At 38.1% G+C, this 17628-nt stretch overlaps 1 protein-coding gene across 6 annotated transcripts in view; it reads left to right on the forward strand.

Annotated features, from left to right (window-relative positions):
- The window catches only part of DOCK8 (dedicator of cytokinesis 8), a 149805-nt gene that overhangs the window by 128852 nt on the left and 3325 nt on the right, over window positions 1-17628 (forward strand). For 5 of the 6 annotated variants that reach the window (XM_075208596.1, XM_075208606.1, XM_075208578.1 and 2 more), the window contains 6 exons: window positions 226-360; window positions 1859-1948; window positions 3527-3763; window positions 4596-4739; window positions 5531-5637; window positions 16165-16335. In XM_075208596.1, coding sequence (XP_075064697.1) covers window positions 226-360; window positions 1859-1948; window positions 3527-3763; window positions 4596-4739; window positions 5531-5637; window positions 16165-16335 — 884 coding nt within the window. The remainder of the gene's footprint in view (window positions 1-225; window positions 361-1858; window positions 1949-3526; window positions 3764-4595; window positions 4740-5530; window positions 5638-16164; window positions 16336-17628) is intronic. The other variant, XM_075208617.1, reaches the window with a different exon arrangement.

Consider the following 17628-nt stretch of genomic DNA (forward strand, 5'->3'; position numbering starts at 1 on the left):
TCCATGGATCAATTGATGTGTGCACATCACTATAATTGTAACATCAGTTATCAAACTGGTCAGAATGCCATTCGGGCACTAAATACCTTTAGTGCCAGAATGGCTGGGAGAGATTGAGGATACAGGAAAGATGTACATTTTTCTTGTTTATGGTATATTATAGTTTTTCTTGCTAGAAAGCCTTGATTAAAGTAATTAAACTGATATATCAATTGTATGCATCAGGGTCAAAAGAGAATGTTCGGCACATACTTCCGGGTAGGATTTTATGGAGCAACATTTGGAGATCTAGATGAACAGGAGTTTATTTATAAGGAACCGACGATCACTAAACTCGCTGAGATTTCTCACAGACTAGAGGTAACAAATTTTAACTATATACTTTTCCTATTTTCACAATTAACTTTTTTATACAAATACCATGATGTAAAAAGTCCTCTTTTGCAATATTTTGAAATATAGATACAATTTTAATTAAGTAAGTTAAGGTAATGTCAAGTCATTCACTTCAAAGGCAATTACATATCTTTTTGTGTAGTCCTTGCTTACTACTGTGTGTACACATAGAATAACAAACCTCAGAATTAACTATCCTGCTTACTAATCTACCAGGGAAAGCAGTAGGTCAGATCTGGGTTAATCTCGGCATCAGGGAGTTTGCAACCTTTTCATGACTGTAATTTATATGCTATTCATGCCCTTTATCTTTATAGTTTCCTTTCTGTACTGTTTAGCTATGTATCTCCAGAGTTGTTTGTTGCCATTGTCCAGCTCACTGACACAGCTCTACCCTCTATTGGAAACAATTGTATCCAGAGTGGAGCTTTGTGTTCTATTGCAGGGCAAAGACAAGAATCAGATCTGAAGATCAATTACAAAGGGGCCAATGCCATTTTTCTTTTTTGTTGACGTCATATGTAGCAAAGGAAAGACCACACAGTTATGGGGCATTATTAGTGGTGGATTTCTCACCGCTTATGGGTCAGTGTGCAGGGATCAAGAAGTAGAGGAGGAGCCCACCAGAGATCTGGGGTCTGCATTTTATAGCCACTAATGATCTTTGAGTCTGCATTGCAGAGAAAGCAGAAATCGACGGTCTGCATTGCATTGTCACCATTGATGTGGGGTGGCACTGTATAGCCACCAAAGACGTAGTCTGTATTGTATGATAACCAGATATCTGGAATCTGCAAAGTACAGCCATCAGAGTTCTAGGGTCCAGATTGTATCACCAATAGAGATCTGAAGGTTTGTATTGTATAACAGCAAGTGACCTGTGGTATCCAATGTATAGCCGCCAGAAATCTGGGGTTTGCATTGTAATGCCATCAGGCATGTGAAATATGAAGTGACTACTATTGACATGAAGCGAATACTACTGTCAGATCACATGATAAGGTGTTCTGACATGCACCTGTGTACGTATAAGGTATTCAAATAAATGCATGTGCGTTAAATTAAATGTGTTGTGTATTCAGCATAATATGTAGTAAGTAAATCACCCTCCCTGGTGATATAAATACATGGGTAAAAACACAGAAGAAATCTAGAAAGGTAAAGCCATGCATTGGGTAAAGGTTGCAGGAGGGCATGTGCATGTGTAACCTGAAACCACGTCATACTGGAAAGCCCCTGAAGCAGTTCTTGCATATATAAGTTATTCAGAGTGTGCTAGGGACAAAGGGCACTTACACAGTATACATGGATGGGGTCACTGTTTTACTTATTGGTAAATCACAATTAGATATAAAGAATTGTGCAAAAAAAAATCACACATATGCAATACACACAGGAAGGGAATGAAAGGATGAGACAGGATGTGTGGCATTATTACTGTATGTGTTCATTTCTACTCCAGGCATTTTATGGTAATTGTTTTGGAGTACATGTTTTGGAGGTGATTAAAGACTCCGCTCCTGTGGACAAGTCAAAACTGGATCCCAACAAGGTACAATACATATACACTAAGATTCATTTGTCATTTTGTCAGCTTTGTTATTGTTATTTGTTGTTATTTTGAAGAATTAAAGACAAAGGCATAGAACTCATTCTCTAACAAGCTCGTTTACAGATTTTTTTTTTGTGGGAAGATTTTTTATAAACACAATAAAACAATTATAATAATAACCCACTTATAATAATTAGTCGCTTAATCATTTAAACCAGTGACATCACAGTAAGTATGCCTCAAGTGCTGCACATAATTACATAATTCTTGAGAAGGAACAAATATGTGAATAAATATGTATAATCAACTCTTGCTACTTCAAAAATTGACATATTTGGGTTGAGAATGTAAATAAAATTTGATGAAACATCAAATGGAGTACCAGAGACTAAGATTTGAGTAGTAACGATGGTAGCTATATTGAAACTGTTCCACTCCCACAGACATGCTGATTGGGAGTCATGCCCACTATCTACATATATACAATAAAACGATTTATATTCTCATGTTACCACCTAATTTGAACATGTAATTCACTAAGGGACACATACTGAGAGCAGTGTGCATTTTGAAACGCACATAAATCGGGTAACAGTACGTCAGAATTCAACAAGGAGCAGATGTGAAGATACGTATGTGTTGAATACGTATATAGGTATACTATGCTCTACTAGACAGGACACTGCGGGATACGTCCAATACATAGGAGGAATATAAATTCTCAAAAAAACACGCAGAAAAGTAAAAACAACTATTCAATTAATGTATCCTGTTTGTCATTGAAGACAAAACATTAAATTAAAAAAATAAGTTTGTTTTTCAATGAAATACATTTATTAAGATATTATGAATGTCTACTGTACATAAAATATTTGTTTATTTTCACAATTGCTCCTGTTTGCAAACACAAGTATTCACATGGATACTCAGCTGTCCTCACTAGTGATCGCCACTTAGACTAGTGGATAAATGTATCAAGCTGAGAGTTTTCTGGCGGGTTTGAAAAACCAATCAGATTCTCGCTATCATTTATTTAGTACATTCTACAAAATGACAGCTAGGATCTGATTGGTTGCTATAGGCAACATCTCCACTTTTCAAACCTGCCGGAAAACTCTCAGCTTGATACATTTACCCCTAGATATGTAGCTGGAGCAAGAGATACGGCTAAAAAACAAGCACCTGAGAGATGCCCAGAGCTTTGATCAAAAGCTGCTCATGTGCTCACGATTAGCACGCCCTTACTGTACTTTAATTATGGGCAAACACCCCTTCCCTGTCTGTTCCCTCCCTGAACTAGGATGTTATATAAGTTTCATTTGCGTTTGAAGATGAATTGAGCATTGCTGCGTTCTGTGGAGTGTGGTCCGGTTCTGGGCATACACAGAGTGATCTTGTGGATGATACATCCCTTGATGAAACAGGCCCATGATGTTAAATATGATGCCAGCATGCTGTGAAGTATAGACGTTAACTGTATAGGCTTGTTATATTTTACTACAAATTTTGTTTTTCTATTCCAAAATCAATATAAAGATAACATTAAAAAAACTAATTACCTCCAATGATGCTCCTCAGGCCTACATCCAGATTACTTTTGTGGAACCATATTTTGAGGTGTATGAAATGAAATACAGAATGACACATTTTGAAAAGAACTACAACCTCCGCCGATTCATGTACACCACCCCATTTACTCAAGACGGGCGTCCCCGGGGAGACCTTAGTGAGCAGTACAAGAGGAAGACTATCCTGACAACAATGCATGCCTTTCCTTACATCAAGACTCGCATCAACGTTATCCAGAAAGAGGAGGTACAGTAGTAGACAATGATCATATCAACAAGTCTGTATGAAGGTGGCTAAAGGGATAGTGCATATTTAGAAACCATAGTTAATAACACATTAAATATCAATATCTATCATATATACATGCTAATGTAAAAGAGATTCTCTGTTACAGTGAAAGGTATCACAAACCTTTTTTCTGAACTAGTGAAATAAAACAGTGCAGAGCCTGACAATGTCAGCGTGATCCACTCTGTTTACACTGGCAACCTGACTAAGCCAGCACACAATGGCCTTATGTTGACTTACAGACTTGGTGAAATGCTGAATCTTTTTTAAACAAAGGTGTTCTACAATAATGGTAACAGATGTATTACTTGCTCACAACTGACAGCTTCTATTGTTACCTAGCGTGAGGCATCTGCACTATTGAATAGGAAAATCTTAATAAAAGCTACATATTTTGAATATATATGAGACATGTCTAACAGTTGGCAGTCTTTTTACATGTTTATTATCAGGACTAGTTAGTGTACTAACTATTAATATGGTACATGAAAACAAATATATTGACCTTTAATATGAAGATGGAACAATGCAATTTATCCTTTGAAGTTGTTTTCTTTTTTTAAATCAAAATGCAATGGATTAGTAATACCTATGTGTGTACCTTACCCTGCTTATTTTATGGTGACTAGCAAAACTTGCAAGGCCGTGTAATTGTCTGCTTATTTGTGGTTTGATACTCAGCATTAGCCTCTCCTCTCCAAACTGACACACTAGCATAGAAGAAACATAAGTTTATTAACTTACTTTATGTTGTATTTTTTTAAACAATAAAGGTTTTGTGTTTTTTTAGTTTATCCTGACTCCTATTGAAGTTGCCATAGAAGACATGCAGAAGAAAACACTGGAATTAGCTGTTGCTACCAGCCAGGAGCCACCAGATGCAAAAATGCTTCAGATGGTGCTGCAAGGTTCAGTGGGAGCCACAGTAAATCAGGTATTAAAATTTTTTTTTTACCTATTGTTAAGTTTACTGTAAATGCACCTGCTAAATGATTTTGAGTTAGTTGATTTTGGTCGAATGTTGAATCCTACTGGTATCTATGAACAAAAACACTTTTTCATGCCACAATTCCTCTGCAGTTGTTGGCTCTCCTCTAGGGAGGTGCATGCTGTTTGATTGTAATAAATTGCTTACTGCTACGGAAACATACAGTGAGAGTAAAGCAAGTTGACCATCCAGTGTGCAGCCTCATCCTGAAGAACAAAAAATGTGATTGGATTATATTAGATTTTATTGGACTGCATTTGGGAGAATAGAGAATGAAGAGGTCTTTTTACTAAGATAGTGTGGTGAGAATCAATATGCCTTGCTGCAAATCACAGCGATACCTAATGAAACGCTGCTGTAAATTATCATGCCAGGACCACTATAGTTTATAGGACCTGTTCTTTCCTGGCTCACCAGCTGTTCCAAAAAGCTTGTAACACTTGTGGACACTTCATATAGCATTTTCACCTATCAGACAAAGCTGCTGAAATCCAAGTCCATTGTAATGACTGTAAATAAAAATTCTAGCCTGACACACACAAGCTGTAAAAAGCAATTGACAAAGCAGGGTTTCCGTAGCTGATAGTAGATACAAAATGCTTAAGAAAAAGCTTCTTTAAATTTTCTGAGCACTTGTTAGCAGAATAAATACAGCTTCTTAAACGCAGCCTTATGATAAAGGGGTCATTTTTGTCTTAACTATTTTTTATCATTGTCATGCATGTTTTTTACACCAGGGACCACTAGAGGTAGCTCAAGTGTTTCTGGCTGAAATTCCTGCGGACCCTAGACTGTATCGACATCATAATAAGCTGAGACTGTGCTTCAAAGAATTCATTATGCGGTAAGCATAATCAAATTAGAATATAAATTGTTTTATTACAATTGAGCACCACTCTGTTCCTGAACTAACTTCTTATTTATGCTGCCCATTGTTTACTAAGATTTATACAGTATGAGTAGTGGGTTTGCTATGATTTCTTTGTTTTTTCTCTACTATATTTCTTACATACCATAAAAGGGCCTTTCAGGGGAGCACGGAGGATTGTCGGGGGGGGGTTTCCCCCCCTACCCGACCCAAAAACACCAAAAACAACCCGAGAGAGAGCTCGCCCAGCAGCTCCCTTTCGTCAGCTCTGTCCTATACAGCAGCCGCGGCGCTGTCTAAGAAACGTCCGCTGCGGTGCTGTATACACTACAGCACTGCCGCAGACGCTTCTTTGACAGCGCCGCGGTTGCTGTATAGAACAGTGGCCACTTAGTTAGCGCAGGGGGGGTTTCTAGAGACTCAGAAACCCCCCCTGCGTGCGCCACTGCCTTTCACAGTGGATTCCCTAACTGTGATAGAAAGGTGCTGTCAAAGACAAGGAGTAGAGGATAATTAGCAGGACAATTCAGGATGATACAGCTAACTAAAAGGAGAAAGGGAACAGAATCACAGCAGAAAGCATGACCACACAGAGAAGGGTTAACTATAGCAAAGGTTCAGACAAAACCAAAGTCAGAGAGTTGATCTTCAAATGATAGTAAAGGGTCAGATTGAGAACAGATGGTTAGATGTATTAGGAGATCCCTGATGGAGAAAGCAGAATCAGGACAAACAACTGAAGGGACTGGTACCTAAGGGATTAACAGACATGCAAAAACAATGTACACCAGAAATAGGACAGTAAGATATGTTTAAGCATGTTATTGTGTCTAAAGCAGGCCCCTTTTCCTCAGAGTTCTCCAATATTCATATTTCCCCAAGTCCTATTCCCAGACCAAGGAAGTGTACAAGAACAGGGACAAGGAAACTAACATAGGTAGAACGCTACTAGCAGACACTGGCATATACAGAAAGAAACCAAGGAACTAGACAACAGATATAAAGCTGGAATATACGACAACAAGAGTATCACAAACAGGAAAAGAACAGATGACCTGCCAGACAGGGGCAGGTAGAGAAGCCCTGGGGTCACTGAATATGAACTAGAATACAAACACATAGCAAAGAACTGGCTGAGCAAGCCCACAACCTACCACCTATACTTACTGGAGCAACTGTTCTATCTTTTCCCATGTTCAACCTCAGTTGCATTACACCTATATTGGGTTCTGGAACTTCCAGTTCCAGAGTGGCAGTGGAGCCAGTGGCAGTACACAGAGACATTCTTTCCCCTTTACTTGCAGCACTGTTACCTCAGGAATCCTTCCTCCTGTTTCTCCATCAGTCACTGCACTCACTGTTAACTGTCTAAACCTGATTCCTCTGTCCCGCCTCTGCTCACACTGTGTGCTAGGAGACAAGTTGAGAATTTCATCTATGCCGCCACTAGAAAGGAGACACCTGAAACAAGATTCTCAGCTTGCAATTAATGTTTCACGAGTAGACGATCGTTGGACACACACAAGGAGAAATAGGGCAGGATGAGGGCTGGCAGCATGGTGAGAACCTCATCTCTGCCACTCCTAGAAAGGTGCTCACTGAAACCAGTTTCTCACCTTGTTTAATGGAAGTAATGGTCCAGACAGTGTAGCCTGCTTTTCCTCAATAAACTCTAGCAGACAGCTAAAGTTCTCTAAACTTGACAAAACTCTAATTAGTTGCTGGAATTCACTAAATAAACATAACCGTGATTAGCGCTTACTTATTATCATCTATTTGATAGGCAGAGAGAAAGCATGGAGTGTAGAACTGCTGGTGGTGGGGCAGGGATGAATAATCTGTTTGAATGGGGGCTTTTCATTGTGTAACAGACATCTCAAAAGAGTTCTGTAATGTGACATCAGAGGTAAACTTTGTACTGTATACTAACCATCAAGGTGGTGGTGTTTATGGTCCCCTCAATGAACTTTGAATTGTATAGTGGTCTTCATCTGGATCTCTGCTTTGTAAAGTGGTTATTAGATGGGGTTCTGCGTTGTATGCCAATCAGATGGGTCTGTTTTTTAATTAGTTATAGCTCTTTGAAATTTACTTTTTTTCTATAAATGTAACAACTATTTTATATTGGGGTCATACTAGACAAACCACATTCAAAACATTTTGGCCACACCAGCTAGTCTTTGCTTAATAATAATTTCAAATAATGTTTATGCTGCCAAAACGTATATAGTGCAAAATTAAAATAACTGCCATGATATTCAGTGATGTTTTTTAAGTACCGGTTTTAGATTATTAATACGTAGATAGCAGTACATTCCCAGCCAAACATAACCAAAAGAAGATTAGTTCCGAAAGAATGTAGTGGGAACAGTGGAAAGGAAGACATGAGCAAAAACACAGCATAGAGAGCACAACTGTAACATTTCACCTGCACAAAGAGGTCTAGGAAGATCTTATACCATAAACAGGATGGCAATACATACAAAGGATCATATCCTTTGTGCAAAAGGGAGAGGTGCAGCCAGGAATCCTCCTTGGGGACGCTGCGAACACAAATTGACGCAGATTTCTTTCAAAGCACAAGGGACAATGGGGAGCAGAAGTTTGCATTGGCCAATAGGGCATTCCTTTAAAGCACAGAGTTGGTTTTGCAGAGCACTGCAAACCAAGTTTTCATGTTAAAGAGCAAGATTATTAAATGAGATAATGGATAGACAGGGCACGTTTTAGAGCATCCCTTGCGGTGCATAATAACATTTAGTCTTTTCCACTTGGTGACTTGAATTTTGTACCAAGTATGAAGGTGTTACCCACTTTTCCATTTTAGAAACTTTAGTAAATCTAGCTCTAGCTTTCCTTCTATACTGCATTTTACACTTTCCAGCTGCGCTTCTACGGAGAAGTCTTTAGGCGCAATTTGTTGAATGTAAAAACAACTTAAAAAACCCCAAAAGTGCTACATATAATAAAAGCAACTCTGATGACACCTCATACTCATGCTTAATTGAAACTACAAATGGTACTAAACCAAGTATTATTTTAATAGAAAAGTTTTGTTTAATGAAAGGGTAGTTTTAAAGTAGCATGTGGTTGGACATGTTTACACTGCTGCACTGTGCGCCTCTTGAGACTGTACCCCTAGGTATGTTTCTAGAAAGTGAAGGCGTTTCCTGAGAACAAAGAGTAGGTAGCATCCAGAAATGCATTGGATGGACCATACAGTGTGCTTCATAGAGGAGGTCCACAGTGTTTTTAGTACTATGAGTGCCACTGGTTCAAAATCTGCAGGACTAGCAGTTTGCTCAGAGACAATACATGGCCCCCAAAACTTTTCAAATTTGCCCAGATAACTCTTAATAAATATTTAAGATTGTGTAGTAGTAAGTTTTCATTCAGTAGTTTTTCCAATACTGTAAGCTGGCTAGTTCTTCAGTTTTACTCTAAAGGAGAGGTGCCTTTCTGGCATAAAACTAAAGAAGAGATTGCAGTAAATTCAGGTGACCTGAGCTACACATCCAATCTGGAGGCTGTAATGATCAGCAGGATCACTGAGTAGTAACTGAGAGAGAACTAACCTAATGGGTAGGTTGAGAGATTATGCATATAGGGCTTTAATGTATGGATATGACAAGACTGATGTAGTAATCAAAGGAAGGAATTACACCCAGAAAATAGTCAAAGAGGCTAGGATCAGGAGTCTGGGATAGGTAGTCATAGATAGCTAAGGGTCAAAACCAAGATGGATAGTCAGACAGGCAGGGGTCAATGCCAGGAGTCAAAGAAAACATAAACAGGACACAGACACATCAAAGGATATCAGCAGAGAAGAAAAGGCAAGTTCAGATCCAAGGATGCAAAGAAGGGCTGGTCACAGGGACAGATCACAAACATTCACTTGCAATCTCTAGTGTTTAAGTAGGCCCTATATACTCATTGAGGTTGCTGGGAACTCATGACAGCTGGGCTTGCAAAGGTGAAGAAAGACACACTCTGGAGAAATATTTACCAGAGCACCTGTTCCAACAGCCTAGAGACTAAGGTCTAAAGACAACCAGTAGTTGGCAGTTGTAATTGGCAAATTGGGATCAAATGGCATGTCATAAGTGACAGTAATGGAACCTCATGGGGAATAAGATATAGTGAAGCAGACACAGATACTCAAATGGACCCAAAAAATTCTGAACATAGATACTTGACTCCTCTAAATGCGTAAATTAAATATGTGGGAATGAGATGATTAGAAAAATTCTAATGTACAATAGGGGTGTTACATGAAGCCAGAGGACATGTCAAACACAGAACTCTAGATATAAATTATGGGCTTTATTCATTAAGGAACAATACAAAATAAGTACCGTATATTGCTCTGTGCATGCCCAGAAATGGACTATATACCAGTGACCACAAGTGTATGCAATTCATCTTTGAGCGCAAAGGACACTTATGACAGCCTATGATTACATGGATGAAAAGGGGGAGGGTGTACAGTAAGGGCGTACCAAGCTCGAGCACATGAGGCAGTGTCCAATTCAAGCTTTGGGCATCTCAAGGTACATGTTTTTCAGTCATATCACTTGCACCAGCTACAGATCAGGTATAAGTGCCAAGTGATAGTGATGACGGTCGTGTATTTATGCTAGAACATGTGCTTGCAATCAAGAGCAACTGTAAAAATGCATTTTATGCACAGTAGAGATTAATAACATTAACGTTCCTTCACTGGAAGAATGATTTAATTAATTATCCACTGGGACTTCCACTTATAGAACATAATACTGGAGACTATTTTGAAGAAAAAACATTGGACATTTTTTCATAAAATGGGGCAAGTAGAACATCTGCTATAATTCATAGCAATTAATTAAATGCTTTTATTTAATTAGTCTGGTTATACTAGATTGTTTACAGCTGTTACTTGATTGGTTGCTATGGATTATAGGACATTATTAATCTTTGCATCATGAATATTATGCAGGGCTTTTCATTGTAAGTAAAAGTGGTACTCACTTCGTGAATAGACCAACTGTATTTCAGAAACACTCCATTTCCATTTGCTGTATATGTATTATTGTTTTTGTATGGTCTTTCCATTGGTTTGTATGTATTTGAAAAACCAAATAAAAAAGTATCTGATTTATAAAAAAAAAAAAAAGTGGTATTCACATCCAAGGTCGGAACTTGGCATCGCTGGCCACATATAAAAGTAGTGGTAGCTCCGGACTCAGTAGCACCCATGGTAGTTCCGCCACTGTCCACATCTGTAAAACTGTAGTAGTGTACTGTTCATCGTTTTATTTATTGCTATCTACAGTAAGGATGAGCGGGTTCGGATTCCGCTAATCCGAGCCCACCCGAACAGTGCGGATCCGACGGGATCCGAGCACTGTTCGGGTATTTCCAGCGCCAAAAAAAATGAAACTGAGGCTCTGACGTCCAAGTCTCGCGTCGGATCTCGCGAGACTCGGATTGCATAAATTCCCCGCTAGCGGCCGCCATTTTCATTTGGGCTATGATCAGGGTAGAGGGAGGCTGTAGGGTAGTGGTACTCCTGCGTGATCAGTCCAGTTTATGCTTTATGCTTGTGTCCAGTGCTCTGTCCTTGCTGAGTCCAGTGGTGCTTTATGCTTGTGTCCAGTGCTCTGTCCTGCTGAGTCCAGTGGTGCTTTGGCCAGTGTCTGTCCTGCTGAGTCCAGTGGTGCTTTAGTCCTGTGCATTTTTGTGCTAAGTCCATAGTAATTGTCTAATTATTAAAAACTCAAAAAAAAAAAAAAATTTTTATACAAAACAAAGTAAAAAAAATATTAAAAAATAATTTAAAAAGTATAAAAAAATTCTAGAGCAATATATTATAGCAGTCCTCAAATATTAGTACTGCAATACCTACATTCACTGTTTCTGCAGTCCAAAAAATAGGAACTGCAATCTATATTTCTACGTTCACTGTTTAAGCAGTTCAAAAAATAGAAACTGCAATCTATATTACTACGTTCACTGTTTCAGCAGTCCAAAAAATAGGAACTGCAATCTATATTACATTTAATACGTTCAATTTTTAAGCAGTGCAAGAGAATAGGTACTGCAATCTATATTACATTTACTACATTCATTCTTTAAGCAGTTCCAGAGAATAGGTACTGCAATCTATATTACATTTAATACGTTCAATTTTTAAGCAGTGCAAGAGAATAGGTACTGCAATCTTTATTACATTTAATATGTTCAATTTTTAAGCAGTGCAAGAGAATAGGTACTGCAATCTATATTACATTTAATACGTTCAATTTTTAAGCAGTGCAAGAGAATAGGTACTGCAATCTATATTACATTTAATACGTTCCATTTTTAAGCAGTGCAAGAGAATAGGTACTGCAATCTATATTACATTTAATACGTTCAATTTTTAAGCAGTGCAAGAGAATAGGTACTGCAATCTATATTACATTTAATACGTTCAATTTTTAAGCAGTGCAAGAGAATAGGTACTGCAATCTATATTACAAGAGAAAGTGAGGGAGGAGCTGGTAAACCATTGCGATTCCACCAAGCATGTAGCTCTTGTGGATGAAGCCCTTCGTACGCTTTGCCAGGATCCGAGGGTGGTCACTCTTTTACAATCAGAGGAATACATTCTGGCCACCGTGCTCGATCCTCGGTTTAAAGCGTATGTTGTGTCTCTGTTTCCGGCGGACACAAGTCTACAGCAGTGCAAAGACCTGCTGGTCAGGAGATTGTCCTCTGAAGAGGACCGTTACATGCCAACAGCTCCACCTTCATTTTCTTCCACACCTAAGGCTGCGAGGAAAAAGCTCAGTTTTCCTAAAAGACCTACTAGCGGGGATGCAGACAACATCTGGTCCAGACTGAAGGACCTGCCAACCATTGCAGACATGTCTACTGTCGCTGCATTGGATGCTGTCACAATAGAAAAAATGGTGGAGGATTATTTTTCTGACACCATCCAAATAGACATGTCAGACAGTCCATATTGTTACTGGCAGGAAAAAAAGGCAGTTTGGAAGCCCCTGTACAAACTGGCTCTATTTTACCTGAGTTGTCCCCCCTCCAGTGTGTACTCGGAAAGAGTTTTTAGTGCAGCGGGGAACCTGGTCAGTGAGCAGCGAAGGAGGTTGCTTCCTCACAACGTTGAAAAAATTATGTTCATAAAAATGAATTATCAATTCCTCAATCAAGTACAGCACTGCCCTCCAGATAGTACAGAGGGACCTGTGGTTGTGGAGTCCAGCGGGGACGAATTGATAATGTGTGAGGATGATGAAGGGGGCCAGAAATCAGAGGATGAGGATGAGGATGACATCTTGCCTCAGTAGAGCCAGTTTAGTTTGTACAGGGAGAGATGAATAGCTTTTTTTGTGTGGGGGCCCAAACAAACCAATCATTTCAGCCACAGTAGTTTGGTAGGCCCTGTCGCTGAAATGATTGGTTTGTTAAAGTGTGCATGTCCTATTTCAGCAACATCAGGGTGGGTGGGAGGGCCCAAGGACAATTCCATCTTGCAACTCTTTTTTTGTAATTATGTGCTCTTTGGGGCCTAGTTCTATCTCCATCAGAGAAATTCCTGCAGTCCATGTCACCGGCACAGCTATGTTGGTGTTAGACGTGCGCTGCATACTCTGTCTGATTTAGCAGAAGCTAGGCATTGCCCTTGATAAGCAAATAGGCTTTCCGTGATATTACATTGTCAGGGATTAGGCTAAACAGAGTGTCATGGTATTTGAGATCCCTACCTTACCTACACACAGCGTATACAGCGCTGCAATTTGTTCTATCATATTAATGTTTAGATAGGGTCTCTCCATATTAACACACTCCGCTTGCTCACATCACCCAGTGAAGCAAGCGTTATATAAGTGCCAACTTTTAGACACGTTAGGCAGCGTCTTTAATGAGAATACAGTCTCTATATAATTGTGAGTGCTTTAAGATCTTACATCACCTTTAATCAGGCCACTTTAATCGCTGCTCTATTACAGATCTCTGTCCAGTGATCATCATGCATATTTTTGCAGAACCAAGTTAAATATATAAACAAGGTCTCCTAGAATACGTACTATTTTATTTAAAGGAGTTTTAAGGGGCATTGCACTCTAATAGAGAGACTCATCATTTCTGAATAAACAAAATTATATAATTCTTGTTAAGTTCCAAAAAAGAGGAACTGCCATTTCTATTACTACGTTCTTTGTTTTTGTAGTTCCAAAAAGGAGTAACTGCCATTTTTATTACTACGTTCTTTCTTTATGTAGTTCAAAAAAGGAGTAACTGCCGATTCTATTAATACTTTCTTTCTTTCAGTAGTTCCAAAAAATAGTAACTTCCATTTATATTACTACGTTCTTTGTTTTTGTAGTTACAAAAAAGAGGAACTGCCATTTTTATTACTACGTTCTTTCTTTCTGTAGTTCCAAAAAAGAGTAACTGCCATTTTTATTACTACGTTCTTTCTTTCTGTAGTTCAAAAAAGAAGTAACTGCCGATTCTATTAATACTTTCTTTCTTTCAGTAGTTCCAAATAATAGTAACTTCCATTTATATTACTACGTTCTTTGTTTTTGTAGTTACAAAAAAGAGGAACTGCCATTTTTATTACTACGTTCTTTCTTTCTGTAGTTACAAAAAAGAGGAACTGCCATTTTTATTACTACGTTCTTTCTTTCTGTAGTTCAAAAAAGAAGTAACTGCCGATTCTATTAATACTTTCTTTCTTTCAGTAGTTCCAAAAAATAGTAACTTCCATTTATATTACTACGTTCTTTGTTTTTGTAGTTACAAAAAAGAGGAACTGCCATTTTTATTACTACGTTCTTTCTTTCTGTAGTTCCAAAAAAGAGTAACTGCCATTTTTATTACTACGTTCTTTCTTTCTGTAGTTCAAAAAAGAAGTAACTGCCGATTCTATTAATACTTTCTTTCTTTCAGTAGTTCCAAATAATAGTAACTTCCATTTATATTACTACGTTCTTTGTTTTTGTAGTTACAAAAAAGAGGAACTGCCATTTTTATTACTACGTTCTTTCTTTCTGTAGTTACAAAAAAGAGGAACTGCCATTTTTATTACTACGTTCTTTCTTTCTGTAGTTCAAAAAAGAAGTAACTGCCGATTCTATTAATACTTTCTTTCTTTCAGTAGTTCCAAATAATAGTAACTTCCATTTATATTACTACGTTCTTTCTTTCTGTAGTTCCAAAAAAGAGTAACTGCCATTTTTATTACTACGTTCTTTCTTTCTGTAGTTCAAAAAAATAGTAACTTCCATTTATATTACTACGTTAATTGTTTGTGCAGTCCCAAGAAAGAGGAACTGTGGTCTTAACATCTATGTTGGTTTTAGACGTCCATCCGGTGTCCCCCATCTGTGCAATGGAATTCAGACCTGTTGAGGGTGATATATTGTGGCCCAGGTACCAAATTGGGTACCGGGGCCACTCCACTACGCAGTCCAGATAGATGCGTATCAGATATTAAACTACATTCAGTGTTGGGGGCAAATCCAAAAATAATTAAAATGCACTGTCATGATCGAAAACAAGAGGTATTGACATGCTAGAACTCCACCCTCTATATGCTGCAGGGGATGGAGGAGCAGCCATATGTGCAGTGGAATTGAGACCAGTTGGAGGAGGTATTGTGGCCCCGGTACCAAATTGGGTACCGGGGCCACTCCACTACGCAGTCCAGAAAGCTACCGCGGTGCAACGTTTTGGACTAAAAAGAATATTGTGAGGTGTGAGGTGTTCAGAATAGACTGGAAATTAGTGGAAATGATTGTTATTGAATGTTATTAAGGTTAATAATAGCGTAGGAGTGTAAAAAAACCAAAATAATGTATTTTAGCGCTATTTATGCTTTTTTAAAAATAAATCAGAACCCAAAACCCTAAATCAGAACCAAAACCTTTCGTCAGGTGTTTTGGCAAAACAAATCAGAAACCAAAACCTCAAGCTAATCAGAACCCAAAACCCAAAACACTAAAAGTGCCTGGTGCACACCCCTAATCTACAGGCACTGTTCTGTTGTTGTCTTCATTGTTCACTTCTTTAAGTTCAGTAAATATGTTATGTTGGGCATTTTAGTGCATCCAGGTCTACCTCCTCCACCTCTGCTCTGCAGCAGAGCATCCTTGGATATTACTTTTCAAGTGTTCTGAGGTACAGTATGTAACATATTTTAATTTTGCATTACCTAAACCAGATATATAGTTACATTATATATAAACTTGTATTTACCTTACAGCAAATATTGTCATCTGTTTTAAGTCATATAAAGGTCACAGTTTGTTCATTCAATACTGAGGACTCTGGAAATTCTTATGTAGTTTTACATTTTGAAAATAGCTAGAGATTTAGCGGTCCTTTAAATATGATAATAGTCCCATTAGATGGATCTCTACCAATTTTCTTCCTAATTCCCAGTACCCAGACTACCCTTACCCTATTGTGATCAATTCATACGTACATCACTTTTAAATCATTTTTCCTTTGCAGATGTGGGGAAGCTGTAGAGAAAAACAAAAGACTCATTACTTCTGATCAGAAGGAATACCAGCAAGAACTGAAGAAAAATTACAATAGATTGAAAGAAAACCTCAGGCCCATGCTTGAGCGCAAGATTCCTGAGCTGTACAAAACAGTGGTAAAGACTCGCAATGATGTAAGGTGAATGTTACAGGGATGTTGGTCATCCATGTTGTATTAGCGATGCAGTAAGAAATGTTTTATTTGACTTTTGATGCAGTGCAGTCAGTTAGTGTTCCCTCTAAGCTCTGCACGCTGGAAACAATAACTGTGTTAATAACTAAACTAGTTAGGAGAAATGCAGGATTACAATGAACAGCAGATTCTGAATGTTGCTGTTTAGGGTGAATACGTGCTTTCATTTCTGGAGCACAGTTTAGAGGGAGTAGTCAATAATAGATTTTTTTCTTCTAATTAAAATAAATAGAAAACTTTATATTTGTACAGGATGTAAATGAAGATGTCTAAACTGCAGACCTGTTTCCCTATGTGTAGAAATAAGAATTAGCTGCTCTATTTTGTTCACATATTAAGATCTGGGATGAGGATGACAGTTACATATTTAAACACAGTCTTCTAAACATGTAGGGCCTGATTCATTAGGGATCTTAACCTAAGGAACTTCTTATTTCAGTCTCCTGGACAAAACCATGTTACAATGCAAGGGGTGCAAATTAGTATTCTGTTGTGCACACAAGTTAAATACTGACTGTTTTTTCATGTAGTACACAAATACTTGATAGCTTATTTGTACACTGAAATTTAAACTTGATATTTGTGTGCTACATGAAAAAACAGTCAGTATTTAATTTATGTGCAAAACAGAATACTAATTTGCACCCCTTGCATTGTAACATGGTTTTGTCCAGGAGACTGAAATAAGAAGTTTCTTAAGTTAAGATCCTTAATGAATCAGGCCCGTAGTTATCATTTGTTTTATCATTGCAAGTGACAGTAATTTAGTAAGTGATGTCCATGAATTCTCGGGCATCTCGGGAGATTTTTCTTAATGCTTGAGCGTATCTGACAGACACTCCTGGTCAATATGATCAATGTTCTCATTCCAACTCATTACCTAGAGTAGGGCTGGGAGCAAAGAGATGTAGCCATAAAGACCTACATAGGTAATATTAAGAGGTAAAAATAGGGGAGGTGCAAAGTACAGGATGGTTTGAGTTATGGATGCAAGTTTCGTGCTTTGAAGGGATTTCATTTATTGTTTTTGCAATGCTGACGTGACCACCATTAGCGTGAGTAATTTAATCTGATAGCCTGCTCTCATTTATAATGCTGTATCTAAGTTATGGGCATGATCATTCATTTTAGATACAGAGTATGTTTCTAAATTCCGAATGAAATTACATTTCATGATAAGAGGTATGTGCTTGGCACCTGGATTATACAACAAGCTGCACATTCTTATCTCCCCACTGA

Source organism: Mixophyes fleayi, chromosome 1 (assembly GCF_038048845.1).
Source record: "Mixophyes fleayi isolate aMixFle1 chromosome 1, aMixFle1.hap1, whole genome shotgun sequence".
Classification (NCBI taxonomy): Eukaryota; Metazoa; Chordata; class Amphibia; order Anura; family Limnodynastidae; genus Mixophyes; species Mixophyes fleayi.